The sequence below is a fragment of the Mercenaria mercenaria genome, chromosome 10 (genome assembly GCF_021730395.1).
Source record: "Mercenaria mercenaria strain notata chromosome 10, MADL_Memer_1, whole genome shotgun sequence".
Lineage (NCBI taxonomy): Eukaryota > Metazoa > Mollusca > Bivalvia > Venerida > Veneridae > Mercenaria > Mercenaria mercenaria.
This window is the reverse complement of record NC_069370.1, coordinates 56,305,082-56,319,946: the sequence shown is the minus strand read 5'-3', so window position 1 is coordinate 56,319,946 and position 14,865 is coordinate 56,305,082. Positions and strand designations below refer to the sequence as shown.

At 36.3% G+C, this 14,865-nt stretch overlaps 2 protein-coding genes across 5 annotated transcripts; one reads left to right on the top strand and one right to left on the bottom strand.

The window, feature by feature from the left end:
- Positions 1 to 646: 646 nt before the first annotated feature.
- On the bottom strand, positions 647 to 3,899 carry LOC123561489 (uncharacterized). Of its 4 annotated transcripts, none has more exons than XR_008372801.1 (8): positions 3,776 to 3,899; positions 3,216 to 3,509; positions 2,813 to 3,056; positions 2,359 to 2,590; positions 1,885 to 2,175; positions 1,447 to 1,685; positions 1,192 to 1,318; positions 647 to 931 (listed from the first exon to the last, which is right to left on the bottom strand). XR_008372801.1 is itself a non-coding variant. In XM_053553138.1 (6 exons), exons 4-6 carry the CDS (start codon positions 1,659 to 1,661, stop codon positions 920 to 922), a joined length of 354 nt encoding a protein of 117 aa, XP_053409113.1. In that variant the 5' UTR covers positions 1,662 to 1,685; positions 1,885 to 2,175; positions 2,359 to 2,590; positions 2,813 to 3,189; the 3' UTR covers positions 647 to 919. The 4 variants fall into 4 exon arrangements, 1 of the variants encoding a protein (XP_053409113.1); XR_008372799.1 differs by having other exon boundaries at positions 3,748 to 3,897; XR_008372800.1 differs by lacking the exon at positions 1,192 to 1,318 and having other exon boundaries at positions 3,748 to 3,886.
- Positions 3,900 to 5,234: 1,335 nt separating this feature from the next.
- LOC123561490 (nematocyst expressed protein 4-like) lies at positions 5,235 to 13,688 on the top strand. The gene is made up of 6 exons (XM_045353893.2): positions 5,235 to 5,368; positions 5,520 to 5,644; positions 7,155 to 7,243; positions 8,865 to 8,990; positions 10,601 to 10,750; positions 11,997 to 13,688. The coding sequence occupies exons 1-5, from the start codon at positions 5,349 to 5,351 to the stop codon at positions 10,733 to 10,735; spliced, it is 495 nt and encodes a 164-aa protein (XP_045209828.2). The 5' UTR covers positions 5,235 to 5,348; the 3' UTR covers positions 10,736 to 10,750; positions 11,997 to 13,688.
- Positions 13,689 to 14,865: the final 1,177 nt, after the last annotated feature.

The window sequence follows — 14,865 nt, the reverse complement described above, 5'->3', positions numbered from 1 at the left end:
AAAGCTCCAGGATTAATTCAAAATGAAAAAGAATATATTTTTACACTGCATGCAAGGTGCAGCTCAGAAATCACTAAGATGTAAGCTTCACAAATGAACATTGCAAATAGTTTGGCAAATTTTTATTGTTCAGAATACCGGTAATCTGAACTATTCTATGCTATTAAGATAAAAGTTACTCGGAAATCAAGTTCTTGCTTCCAAAAAAAAAAAATGTACAAATCCTTCCTGCATGAAGTCCCTCCCGTGTATATGAAGTTTACTTCAGACTTTAACTTATAAAAAAAAACTAAGTATAAATGCCAAAAGAAATTGTACAAGTCTTTCCGGCGTATATGAAGTGTACTGCACAAATTTCAAAGTATCTGCGGTGTACATGCAGTGTACTATTTTCTTGTACAAGTCCCTCCTGCGTACATGCAGTGTACTCCTTAAATTTTCAGAGTCTGTGCTGCGTACTTGAAGTGTACTAGTGACCTCCTGCGTACATGCTGTGTACTCATCGAAATAGTACACGGCATGTACGCGGCATGCGGTGTATGTAAAATGTACTCCTCTGGCGTACTACTGTGTTCGCGGCATATACACAGCAAATACGCAGCATGTACGCCACAGAGGCTTGCTTCTGTAAGGGTCCTCAACTCAGTCTGAACTTTTCTTACACAGCTAAATGTTCGTTCACAGTCAGCATTGCTGTTAGGTATTGTCAGTAAAGTACAGGCCAATCTAGTCAGTGTTGGAAATCTGGACTTTCCTGTTATTTTGTTCCTCATGGATGCCAGTTTTCCCCAGTACTCGTCCAGCTTGGTGTGCTCATCATTCTCTGGAAGTACGTTAGGTGTGAGCACCTGGAGGTCCCCATACTCCTCCTCAAGTTGATCCAGGTCCTCTGGGTGGATTATACCAGGGAATCTTCTTCCTAGTCGCACAACTGTAAATACAAAAGAGAGAATATCAAGTAAATGTCTGAATAATGTTAATATTACATAAAGATGATTCTAACCAGTTCAAATCTAGCAATGACATTTATTTCCTTTTTCATACATCTGTGCAGTCTGATCATGATCTCCACTGTTACCTATCCAGTCAGTAAATTATTCATGAAAACCCCATATGAACTATAAATGGTATTTTCAGAACTGAAAGATGGAGCCCTCCATTTTAGAAATTTAGCAAGGGATAGGTTAATACCTGCATCTTGTTCGATCTCTTCCCAGCTGGTAGGAACCAGGAAACTGGAGTCCTGGAGGACTGGGTCATCAAAGGGGAAGCGTTCAGCATCTTTTTCACTGTTGCTTGATAGAAGGCCCAAACTGACCTGAAATATCAGCAGTATGTTTGAAAGTATCAACATTATTCATGTGTAAAACATAATGATATTCTCTTACACTTTTAAAATGAAGTCATTCTAAGATGAGAATTTATGCCAACCTTACATGTACATACCTGAAGAACTTGTCCAGTTGATCGTCAGTCAGGTCATCTTCGTGTTCCCTGATGTAGCACCTAGTGGTCTGGCCGACTGCAATTTTATCGTCAGGAAGCTGGTTTGATATATCGTCATAGGCGATGGATCTTACATCATTAGCCTCCCTGATAACCTGTGACCTGACAAACCTCTTCAAGAATTTCCGCATGATGTGCTGGACCTCTGTAGCCATGTACCCAATACGTGAATCATCAGCCTTTGAACAGGACACGTCATTTGTTAGTTTTACTTGATATTAGTTAATGAATTAAGTATGATATGGTTGTGGCTTTTTAAAAAAAAAAAAAAACAATCTTGAACATATTAAACTTTGATTACAAATCAATATTTTAAAAGACATTTTTTCTGTCACTTTGTTTTGTATTTTAGTTTTATTATATCATCTATTAAAATACCTGGAATGTTGTGTTGAATTCATTCAATGCCGCAAGAATGAAGCTTAAAAATCTCAGATACAAGATGGTTGTAGGGTCTGAGAGGAGTTGAGCAACACGCCTAATACGCCCTTGCCTTTCAACATCGTTATGGGACTGGAAGTAGCTCTGTAGTGCAGGGTAGTGGTCAAGTGTCCTGTTAATGCACTTCTGTAGACTGAGCCAGCGGGTACTGACATGCTTGAGCAGCTTAGTTGGGTCAACCTCTGTAAACTCAAGGGACTCCTTGTACAGTTCCTTCCTCTTAGTGTACTGAAATTGATTTGCTTAAATTAGTTTATCTTCATTAATATTTTTTTTCAAGAAAACTAACTACAAGACAATGTCTTAAATAATTCAGTACATAAAGTAAATATCTTATATGTGACTATAAATATATTTTTAAATGCATTATTTCTTTCAGAAGATTTTCATTGAATTGTCAGTTTCACAAACCTCTGATCAAAATGGAAGTATTATGTCAGTCAGCAACTCATCAACACTGATGGGGAGAACTTTAACACCAGCAGAAGCACACAGGTTGGCCATATGGCAAACACATCCATGGGCATACACATGGGGATTTTTCTCACGCACACGACTGAGCACCGAGTTGTTTTTCCCAATCATTGTGTTGCAGTTGTCACTAGTGAACGCCACCAAGTTGTTCCACGGAATGTCATTGTCACTGAAAGAGACAAGGGAGATATACATATTACATGCCCTAGTCCACCCAGCTGTAAAAGGGCATTAGTAATTTTTAATGAAAATTGCACCTCTATTTCCCTTATTTGCCTTCAGCGCTTCATGGGTGGTGTCTAGACCGATCAAAATAAGCTTGGAGAAATTGTTTCTGAATAGCATTATTAAACAGATTAGTATAAAAATGAGATATTTAAATTACATATACCTTTAAATAGTACGGTCTTCAACGTGTGGAAGATTGCAGCCCCTGTCCCAACATTGCAGACAGGCATGTCCAGCAGACGTGTCACCGAGCAACCCAATTCAAAGTCGAAGAGCCGTACCAAGATTACCAACAGCTTGTCATCACCCCTGTCATTACTCTCGTCTATGGCCAACGAAAAGGGCTGTTTCCGGCATTTTTCGATCACTGGCTTCCTGACATCTGGATCTAAAGCACCCTTAACAATCTGAAACAACCAGTTTTGTTACACTCACTCAGTGCATTCTTCAGTATTCAAATATGTTGTAAAATAAAATAAGAACACATGTCACTAAAATATCGTTGCTGTTTTTTAATTAATATATAAACACGAATGTTTAAATTAATGTTTGGTTTCAGTTTTTACCCGAGTGGATTTTAAGTTTTCCCGCACTGGAACTTCTTGGCAATGTCACTATCAGGAAACATGACCTTCACTGCCTTGTTAAATGTGTCCGATACACTGAACGGAAGGTTTGTCTCTGCCACAAACTGTGCCCAGATGATTTCCACATTAATAACGTCGGGTTTCTCATCTGCACTGACGAAGTAGCTTCTGACGTTGCTTGTGTGAAGTTCAGACTTCTCTGCTTTGCTATGAACTAATGTTTGTCCATGTTTTCTAACATCGTTCTTGCCCGCATGCGAGACAGAAAACGTTCTGAAATGACATTTTGTACATGTGAGGCCAATGAAATATCAACATCTATAATCAATAATAAATAGAAAAATCATCAACTTTCGTGCTATAAAAAAGTATCTTAGAACTTAAATGTTTGTTACAAATTAAAAAATTGAAACAATCGTCTGATAAGGCTAGTACATATTCTGCTTTCGATTTGAAATATCTACTTTCGGTTTGAACATGCACCAGAAAAACGGTCGCGCATACAACTTACCTCCTACATAACATGCAGAAAGCAAAACCTAGTCCGTTGCCTGCTTTGCTAATCCAAGGAAATTCCTGTTCCCATGCGTTGTTGTATTTTGATGAGTAATTTTTCTTCTTTTTCTCCGGCATTTTCATTATAATTAGTGTTTACAAGTCAAGGTCAAGAGCGCGAATGGTTATAGTAATTTGCACACAATTCAACTTCCGTGAATAACTGAAATAGAAACCAGTCAGTCAAACTGATGATTTAAGATTGGCTTGTAGTCTTGCGGAAATTAACGCATCAATTTGATTGGTTCAAATCGCTTTCGGGAAGCTTCGGTAGAAGCAAAAAACTGACCAGGAACGTTTCAGCAGGGGGTCACATAATCAGCATATTGAAAATGACACTTGACATGTGTTTTATGTTTATTGGCTTCTCATCCTGTCTTGAAATATCGATGCCAGATGGCAAATTAGATGAAATATGTGGTCCATAAAGTTTTTGGTCTGATTTTTCAGAAAGCGTGAGAAAATGCTCCATATTCGTTAAATCATGATCGAAGCTTGAACTCGTGAGAATCACGATTCAAGTGTCAAACTTGACAGTTATGTTTTCTTGTATCATAAAGTTACATTTTTACAGTTGACATGACATTTTTAATAGTCAAAATGTAAATCCAGCTGCTCTCTGCTTTATCCTAGCTGTTTATGAAAGGCATTGAGGTACACAACAGTTGCCAGAAAATCAATCTGACTAAAGTACTTGATCTTCTAAACGAAGATCTGAGAACGACCCATTCACATTCGTCTTCTGTATATTTTGGATTTCCAATATTGCTATTTTTATTTTCGCAAATCTATTTTTGTTTGAACCAACCAGACAACTTGTTCGAATGTCAAAGAGTAAGAAAAATTTGCAGTTAATCCAGGGCTCGAACCCGGGACCTCTCATTTACAAAGCATGTGCCCTACCAACTGAGCTAACCGGCTATCTGACATCTTTCAACATAAAAATTGTTGATATCAAAACCCACGGCTTTTAAAGCTTGCAGGATATTGTAAGGTAGCTTTTGATTGGCTAGCGGAAGGGTTGTCAGAACGACGCCATGAATAGCTCGTTGTCAGATCCTATGCGTAGCGTAATAGGAGATGTACTTTAGTCAGATTGCCAGAAAATAAATCTACCAAAACCCGCCACCACCAGACGTCTCAAGGCTTTGATTTTAAATCTGGTTTTGAAATAGTTGTCTACAACCTATAGTAACGCAATTGTCACAATAGATGTTATTGACTGTGGACCGTTTATACCTGGTTCTCAAACCGCGCACACATGGATACAACAAAGCAGGCAACCAGTACATAACAAGGACGAAACAAATAAAAACGAAAGAGCAAGAAAAACTCCTTCCGTGTAAGCTTATGCGCTTTCCTGATTATTCAAAAACAGTTACTGAAATGATATTTTGTTTTTTAATGATTTATTTTTTTATAAACACTTGCTGCGCACTGTTCAGAAGCTGAAAAATTGCGACATACTTTTGTGTTGCAATTTTCCATTTGACACTGAGTCATAAAGTAGGACAGGTAGTATTAAACAAAACAAACATGAGCTGACGTGTATTTGATATGTTTGCGTCAATGAGAAGGTACGTACTCGATATACTTCTAACCTAACTAAACTATTCCAAAGATTTTAAAGACCTGGCAATTTTAGAATTATCCTAGTTTGAATAAAGTCTGTTTACTGATCTAATTTCAACATCAACTTTGGACTAAGTCACTTACTATTATTTACAGAAAGATGTCAGGGAAGCCGTATCCTACAGCACAACCAGGCCCTGGATACCCACATCAAGCCACTTACCCAGCAGTCTACCCACAGCCACAGTACCCAGCTGGATATCCATATCAGCAACCATATGGTCAGTCTTTTTACTTTTTACACACATTGAATGTTAAGCTTTATTACTGGAGTGAATAACAAAATATTAAAAAGTATTGCCATAAGTATTAACCTGGCACTCAGTTAATAATCATTGCCAGTTTTTTCATGTACAATGAGTTTGTTGTTAGCTTGAATGTGCAGTATTTGTATCCTAAAAATCAATGTTGGGCGGTTAAAACCGCCCCTGGTTTAACTGGTTAAAACCACCCCGGTCAATACTCCCTGAAGTGGTCAGTACCGGTCAATACTGGTCAGTTAGTCAATACCTAGCTGTATTACTAAAATAACCTATATAGTTAGCTGGTGATACGGTAGGCTATGGTAAGGTCTCCGACCTCACTGCATGTTATTATTATTATTGTTATACCTAACTTATATAGCACTCTTTTCATACAAAATATGTACGTTCAAAAAGTGCTTTACAAAAACTTAAAGAACACATACATACCTGAAAATATATTGGTAAAACATGTTACCATGTGTTTGAATTCACTTCACAGCAGTTTTTAATTATTCAATGTAATGTAATTCTTAATTGATAAAGCTTTTATTCTTACGTTATTTTATGTAGTATGTTTGTCGTCATTTTAGTTGTTTTCTCTTGTAGACTAGTATTTATTTTATGATATCTTTATTTCATCTATTAATGCAAACTGCTTGAATTGTCTGTTGAATGAATGATCACTTGTCAAGTCCTGGATTTTCCTAAAAATAACTTTGAAGCGCTGGTGGCAAGTAATTTTGCTTTAGATCTAAGATGTTTTAAAGAATTGTTACTCCAAATTTTCTACTACTGTTGACTTACATTATAGTTACATACAAGTGTATTTCTTTTGATGAATGAAACGTAATAAGAAAATCATGACAAGTTTGATCAGCAAAGTGTGCCAGTTTTTCTGCCTGTTAAGTTTGCAGACATAGAACTTGCAACCACAACCCCGAGAATTGGTAGCTAAACATTTCATCTGCATAGTTGTCAATGATGCCAATTCAGAAATGTATATTCAATAGTAAAATCGCTATTTAGGTTTGGACTTTGAAAATGAAATTATGGAAATGTATGGAATATTTAAGTGTACCAATACTTACAGATAATGCAGCATATTACTGTACTTTCTTTCAAAATAAGCTGACATATTTTCTTCTATCGTAGTCATGCGCTTTTCTACAAAAGCATCTTCTTGTTCAAATTTAAGAAGGATACCTTTTTTACAATTTTGCGATTATTACACCTCGCGAACATAAACAAGATTTCAAATTCGCGAAATTTTGACCCGGCGAAAATACGTGCTTTTACAGCAGCATGGTCAGAACATTATCCTTTCTAAAAAGAGAACATAATAATGTCATGCAAAGCTTGAGAACCTGCATGGTTTTCACTTAATTTCCACTTTTCTTATTTAACTTGATGTAATATCATGTTTCTCAGATGTGTTTCGAGTTTAGTTTTATTTTACGCTTATTGTGTTTGTGTATACATATTACAGGTCAGCCATTGCATCCGTCTGCCCCATCAGCCCCATACGCTAATCCAAACCCTCCACCATACCAAGAAGCACCTCCACCATACTCTCAGGTAAGTTTTGAGGAAGTAAAGAAGGAAAGGGAGTAAACAGATTGGAAAATATCAATGAGAAAGTTATTCATTTAATTGCACAAAGTGTTGAAGGTGAAAACTCTTCAACAGCATTTAAACTGCTGATCCAGTTTTCAATAGATTTCGTAGAAACATTTCATAGGTGAAATATTTTTCAAATTATTCACTAAGTTAAAAAGCAGTGGATGGTGCTTATTATTACTTCAGAATAATTATGCGTAATTATTGTTATTGTGAACTGTCTAAATGGTAATTGACATATTGAAATGTTAAAACATGGCTAACATGACACCTGTTTGAGTTATGCCCTGTGGTTTCTGACATACATTGGATACAGTGCAGAGGCACATTGGCAAATTTTGCCAAAATAGCTGCTAGCTGCTGTTAGCATGTAGACTTGAAGCATGTATTTAAGTCACAACAGTTATTTAATCCCCCGCCGTGGCGGAGGGATTATAGGAATGGTCTGCGTCCGTCCTTCCGTCCGTCTGTCCGTCCTTCCGTCCGTCTTTCCGTCCGTCCTTCCGTCCGTAACAAAATCGTGTCCGGTCCATATCTCCTAAACCCCTTGAAGGATTTTCATGAAACTTGGGTCAAATGATCACCTCATCAAGACGATGTGCAGAACCCATGAGACAGCCTTGTCGGTTCAAGGTCAAGGTCACAACTCAAGGTCAAAGGTTTGAGCCTGCCATTTTGTGTCCGCTCTATATCTCCTAAACCCATTGAAGGAATTTTATAAAACTTGGGTCAAATGATCACCTCATCAAGACGATGTGCAGAACCCATGAGTCAGCCATGCCGGCTCAAGGTCAAGGTCACAACTCGAGGTCAAAGGTTTGAGCCTTCCATTTTGTGTCCGCTCTATATCTCTTAAACCCCTTGAAGGAATTTTATAAAACTTGGGTCAAATGATCACCTCATCAAGACGATGTGCAGAACCCATGAGTCAGTCATGCCGGCTCAAGGTCAAGGTCACAACTTAGGGTCAAAGGTTGAACCTTCCATTTTGTGTCCGCTCTATATCTCCTAAACCCCTTGAAGGATTTTCATCAAACTTGGGTCAAACGATCACCTCATCAAGGCAATGTGCAGAAATTATGAGTCAGCCATGCCAGCTCAAGGTCAAGGTCACAACTAAGGGTCGAAGGTTTGAGCCTTCCATTTGGTGTCCACTCAGTATCTCCTTAACCCCTTGAAGGATTTTCGTCAAACTTGGGTCAAATGATCACCTCATCAAGAACTCATGAGTCAGCCATGTCAACTGAAGGTCAAGGTCACAACTGAAGGTCAAAGGTTTCAGCTCTGTATCTCCTAAACCCCTTGAAGGATTTCCATGTAACTTTGGTCAAATGATCACCTCATCAAGACGTTGTGCAGAATTCATGAGTCAGCCATGTCAGTTCAAGGTCAAGGTCACAGCTAAATCAAAGGTTTTACCCTTTCACTATCCATAGCAGTGGCGGGGGATTTAGCTGTCTTTCAGACTGCCTTGTTTCAAATATAAATTTTAACAGAAGATTATATCCCTTTATCAATCTGTCACCATATATACACAACCACAATCTTTTAAAGTTTAAATTTAAAATACCCATTTCAGTACCAGCCTGCACCTCCTCCACAAGCTATGTATCCACAACAGATGCCACCACAACAGACAGTAATTGCACCAGGGTTGTTTGATTCTGGTGCAAGATTTGACGGAATCGCCCAATCAAGAATCCCTGTAAGTAGTTTTTTAATTGCTTTCTATTATTGATTCACAAATACAGTAAACCATGATTATGTCGTTAAGGTTGCTGACTTCATACACTGGCCACTCACTGCTCTCGAGTTCAAACACTGCAAGGTACGTGATTTCTTACACTGTTAGGAAGTCATCCAGGTCCTTTATTACTGCTCAGAGGGGCACATGGGATCTACTGTTAGAAGCTTGAAGGAAAAGGCAATGTTGTTCTATGATAATTCCGTCTGCTAGGGTTTCTTAAATCATTGAAAGAAGTGAAAGAATTTTCAAAATCGGCTTAAAAATGAGAAAGTTATGAGCATTTAAATATTTGATAAAAATGGTGGCCATTTTGTTTTCATGGCAACAAAAATCAAAATGGCGGATTCATTCACTTTTAAAACTGTATTTACTTATCTCTGTAAAATAATTTGTCTACTTTTTCCAGCTGTAACGAAAGAAATTAACATGTTTTACATCTTACACTCAAGAAACATACGAAATTAATCTATTTAAAAGGTCATTTGCTAAGTAAAGAATTCAGGGGTGTGTCAGTGATGTCATATTCACACTAAAATGGCTGCGGCTGCCTCTATTGTCTACCATTTTCTTAAATTTCAAACTGCCATATCTTTTTCAATAGTGGTCAATTTTAAAAATTCTTTCAGCATTATGAAAGGCTTAAGAATGACTTTCATATAAAATTAACTTACTGCCAGGCTTTCCTTGCCCTTTGAAAGTCACCGTATGACAAACTTTGCAATGTGACTGAAATATCAACAAACATTGGACACAGAATGTAAAAATTATTTATATGCTTTCTGTGAAGTACATGTATAATAAAACTTTTGATATTTTCTTTCTTATTTGCTACAATTAATTGTTCAAGTATTCAGAAGAATAAAGTTATGTAGAGCAGTTCATCTGCTTCATTTAAATGATCTATTTAGATCTTTGATAAGATTTTTTGGCCTTTTTTTTTGACTTTGGAAAATTGGAAGTTTTGTGTTCAACTTACTAATACTATATTTCAGTAACATTTACATAATATTGAATTTAAACTCGTGTAAGGCATCTTTCTCATCAAACATCAAGTTAGAGAACTCTTTGTTGGGTTTAGTTCAAGTTATATCTCTTTTTTTACGTAGGAAGTTTGGTTAAACTTTTGCATGCAAGTTGTTACCATTGCCATAATAACATTTTCAATTTATTTTGATGAAATAACTCAAGTTACGTAAGTCTTGCCTGGCTATAAAGTTATCGTCATGTCCATCTATCTTTCGGCAGCTCTTGATTCATCAATACAATATTTGGTAATGCCTATATAAGAAAAAATGATGAGGTCATTGTGCCTATAATGGCTACCATTTCATTAGATTGATAATATTCAGATTGCTGTAGCTTTTATGTTTCTTGTCAAATGTAGCAAGTTCCCCTTTAAGATTATACTTGAGACATTTTTACACAACACAGTTTTAATAAGTTTATCAAGTAAAAAGATGTGATAGTTCTAATCATACAGCAAAAACTTCCTGGTTGCATTCAAGTTAAAGCTATTTTAAGGATATCACCTGAGTAACATAGAGTAATTGAACTTTTTTGTATGGCAGCCACCACCACCAGGAGTCGCCCCAACACAAGCCCAGATAGCAGCCATGCAGGGACATCAAGTTGTTGGCACCCAACAGGGTACAAGTTGGATATCTGGGGGAAGAAATGATGGGGGATATACATGGGGATTTTAACACTGATTCTGTTAGGTTTGTAATAATTCATTACATGTTTTCTTTGAATTATTGAAATATTATGGTGAGACTTTCTCACTGCAAATAGTTTTACCAGTAAGAGTCTTTAACTGAAACATTCATCATAAAGATTGTTTGTTTTTCAAGTAAGATCAAAATATCTGTCACACATGAACATCATATCTTACATTTTAACTTGTATGTAGCAACTCAAGGAAATATTGCATCTGGTGTTCATACGCCAGGTATTTTACTCTTATACTCTCCTCTTTATGGTAAGGATAAACAAATATCAGAAAGAGTTTTATTAGTAGACAGTAGCTTTATAATGACTTTAAAAAATGTTTCTGAAATTAGTTTAGCAATTTTTTACCCACCCATGAAAAGAGACGTTTCTTGTGATCACCTGCAGCAAGTGGTCAACTTCCACTTAAGTTGTCCCCTTTCTAACTTGAGCAGTTCTTAACCAGTTTTCACCATATTTGGTCAAAATTTTAATGTTCATAATATCTTGGCTGAGTTTGATAACAAGCTGGATTATCCTAAGAGGCCTTTGAATTACTAACATTGTGAAAAATGTCAGTGTTCAATCTCTAACTCAAGTCATGTGTTTAATGTATCGCCAAGGATTCTTAGTCTCTGGAGTTTTTGTCCTTGAATTACTCAAAATTGTGAAAATTGACATTGACTGCTCTCAACATGTCAGACATGTTTGATAACCAACCAGATGCTCATAGTCACTCTTGAGTTTTGGCCCTTTAATTACTTAAAATTGAGAATATTGACAGGGTCCACTTAATAAATCTGTTAGTTCTTTTCCATTGTTCACCAAACTTAGAACGTTTATGGGTATGTTATTTTGGCCTTGTTTTATAATCAGATGGATAGTCTGTGTTGCTCAGGAGTTATGGCCCTTGAATTACATGTAGTAGAAATTGTGAAAATTGACAACTACACTGCTCGATAAGTAGAGTATTTTAAAAGTCACATGATGGAAATATGCAAAATGTATAGTGACAGTTTGCCACTCTAATTATTACACCTTTTTTTACTGAAAACCAGACATGCAAACTTTTGTATTCATGCACTTGTAAAAAAAGAACAAATGAAGACATTTCTGACTCTAGTATTACACAAAATAAATTGATACCATCATTTTCTTGACTAGTACAAGTTGGTTTTTTTCTCTTCTCACTTTTATGGGACCAGTTGAAAGAATGTTGACAACAAATGTATAAAGATTGTATTTTCTATTTTGTAGGAGAATTGAGTGATGCACAACAAAATCTAGAGCCTGTGATATTGTTATCCCAGACAGACAAGACTAGGTTACCTAGATAACATTCTCATCATTCTTGTATTCATACAATACTATGGTAGTGACACTTGACAAAGAACCATGTCAGTTCCTTCTGACTACATTTATTCAGTTTTATACTAAACCGTTTCTAAGTTCAACCAAAGAAGTATAAAATACACAGAATGGCAACAGGAGATAATCTTGCGTAAGCTTGTGTCAGCGCGTTACCTTATTGAAGCATTTGCTGACTTGATCACTCATGATCAAATCAACAGATGCTTATATAAGTATTACACTGGCAATACCTGCACGTAATAAACCGAAGCGGGTCCAATTTTCAAACGACAACTGTTGTTTCTCAGACTTCCAATCATAAATTCGTTACTTCCCCATGTAGAAAATACTAATAACATTAAAAACACCATTATCATTAGAAACAAATGATCTGACAGAAAGTTTTTCATGACACAAATTTTTATCCTTCACCGGTAAAACGAGATGTCATTCAGTTCCCATGTGATGTTGGCGAGATGTGCTCTATATGCCTTTCAAGTTGCCAATCTATTTATATTTATAGCTCTTTGGTTCAACATAGTGTTTTTGAGAACCTGTAATAAGGGTGTCTAAATGTGGCCAAAATTTGTTTGTTGAAAATCTTAATTTATAATATATAAATTAAATAATTTATAATATATGATTTGATGACAGATTGTAATGGTACTTTTTCATTACTTTAGCTTTATGCATAATGGAATTTTATATATTAAAATTTGAAATCATTTGGTAAACAATTTCAGTGGTATTTTAGGAACTTATTTATTGTTATTTTAAGAATGTAAAGTAGCTGTTTTAGTATATCTTTATGGATTCTGAGGCTCTGGAAGCCACTTGTAGTTTTACTTTTACCCAGTTAGTAAACTGTTGCATGTTTTATTGTTACATTTGATTTACTGTTTTTGTGAAGGTAATAGATAATCGGAGAAATACAGTTTTTCAAACTTATGTGAACAGACAAAAGATCTGTGCAGGATTTATGTTATATAAACTCCTTGAATTCATTCAAGACAATAGATTTGAAAGTTTACTTCTATTAAGCATCCGTTTGCCTTAAGCAGCCAGTAAGCTAACATCAGAGTTGGAATTTTTGTTCTCATTTCCACCTGTCTCAAGCAGCCACCTGGCTTAAGTAGCCAGATGGTTTTACTACCTTGGCTGGCAGCCTTAATACCGGTTTGGCAGATTTTGTATGTTCAAAGTTTATTTGTTAAAATAAAATTTCATTAATACCGAGTTAATTTGGTCCTAAGATTCACTGTACATGAAATCAAATTAGGTACTCTGTTTTTTAACTATGACCAATACTGAATAGATTGGTTTTGAACATTCATTGTACATAAAATATACTAAGAAAATTATAATATTTTTTAAAAAGGATCACTTACCTGTATGTTGTTTTCCATATTAATTTCACACTAAATTCTATGACACAGAGTTAATTCAGTTAAAGGTAATGAGATTTTTTCATAAACAATCTTTTCTGTTGCAGATTGCATACTTGGTCAGATATTTAATTCAGAACCTTTCACATGTCTGTTGTAAATAGATGTAAATTATTTTTTTCTTGAAATATTATTAAACATTGTATATTATCTATTTATGTTATTTTATTATTAATCCTCCGCCACATGTGGTAAGGGGTTATAGGAATGGTCTCTGTCTGTCCATAACATTTTGTGTTTTTCTCTGTATCTCCTAAACCCCTTGAAGTATTTTCATGAAACTTGGGTCAAATGATTACCTCATCAAGACAATGTGCAGAACCCATGAGTCAGCCATGTCAGCTCAAGGTCAAGGTCACAACTCGAGGTGAAAGGTTTGAGCCTTTTTTTTTTCGCTCTGTATCTCCTATACCCCTTTGAGGATAATCATGAAACTTTGGTTAAATGATCACCTTAAGAGGATGTGCAGAACTTGAGTCATCTTGGCTCAAGGTCAAGGTCACAACTCTAGGTCAAAGGTTTGAGCCTTCAATTTTCGTGTCTGCTCTATCTCCAAAACCCATTGAAGGATAATCATGTAACTTTGGTCAAATGTTCAACTTATCAAGACCATGTGCTTGAGTCAGCCATGTCGGCTTAAGGTCAAGGTAAAAGGTTTTAGCCTTCCATTTCGTGTCCGCTCTGTATCTCCTAAACCCCTTGGAGGATAATCAAGACAATGTACAGAACCAATGAGTCAGCCATTTCGGCTCAAGGTCAAGGTCACAACTCAAGGTGAAAGGTTTGAGCCTTTTTTTTTTCGCTCTGTATCTCCTATACCCCTTTGAGGATAATCATGAAACTTTGGTTAAATGATCACCTTAAGAGGAGTCATCTTGGCTCAAGGTCAAGGTCACAACTCTAGGTCAAAGGTTTGAGCCTTCAATTTTCGTGTCTGCTCTATCTCCAAAACCCATTGAAGGATAATCATGTAACTTTGGTCAAATGTTCAACTTATCAAGACCATGTGCTTGAGTCAGCCATGTCGGCTTAAGGTCAAGGTAAAAGGCTTGAGCCTTTCATTTTGTGGCGCTCTTTATCTGCTAAACCCTTTGAAGGACTTTCATGAACTTTTAGTCAAATGATCACCTCATCAAGACGATGTGCAAAACTTGAGTCAGCCATGTTGGGTCAAGGTCACAACTCAAGGTCAAAGGTTGGAACCTTCCATTTTATGTCTGCTCTGTATCTTGAAGGATTTTAATATGACTTTGCTGCAATATTTCATTTATCAAGACCATGATCAGAATTAAAAATTCACTCCTGCCAGCTTAAGGTCAAGGTCACAACTC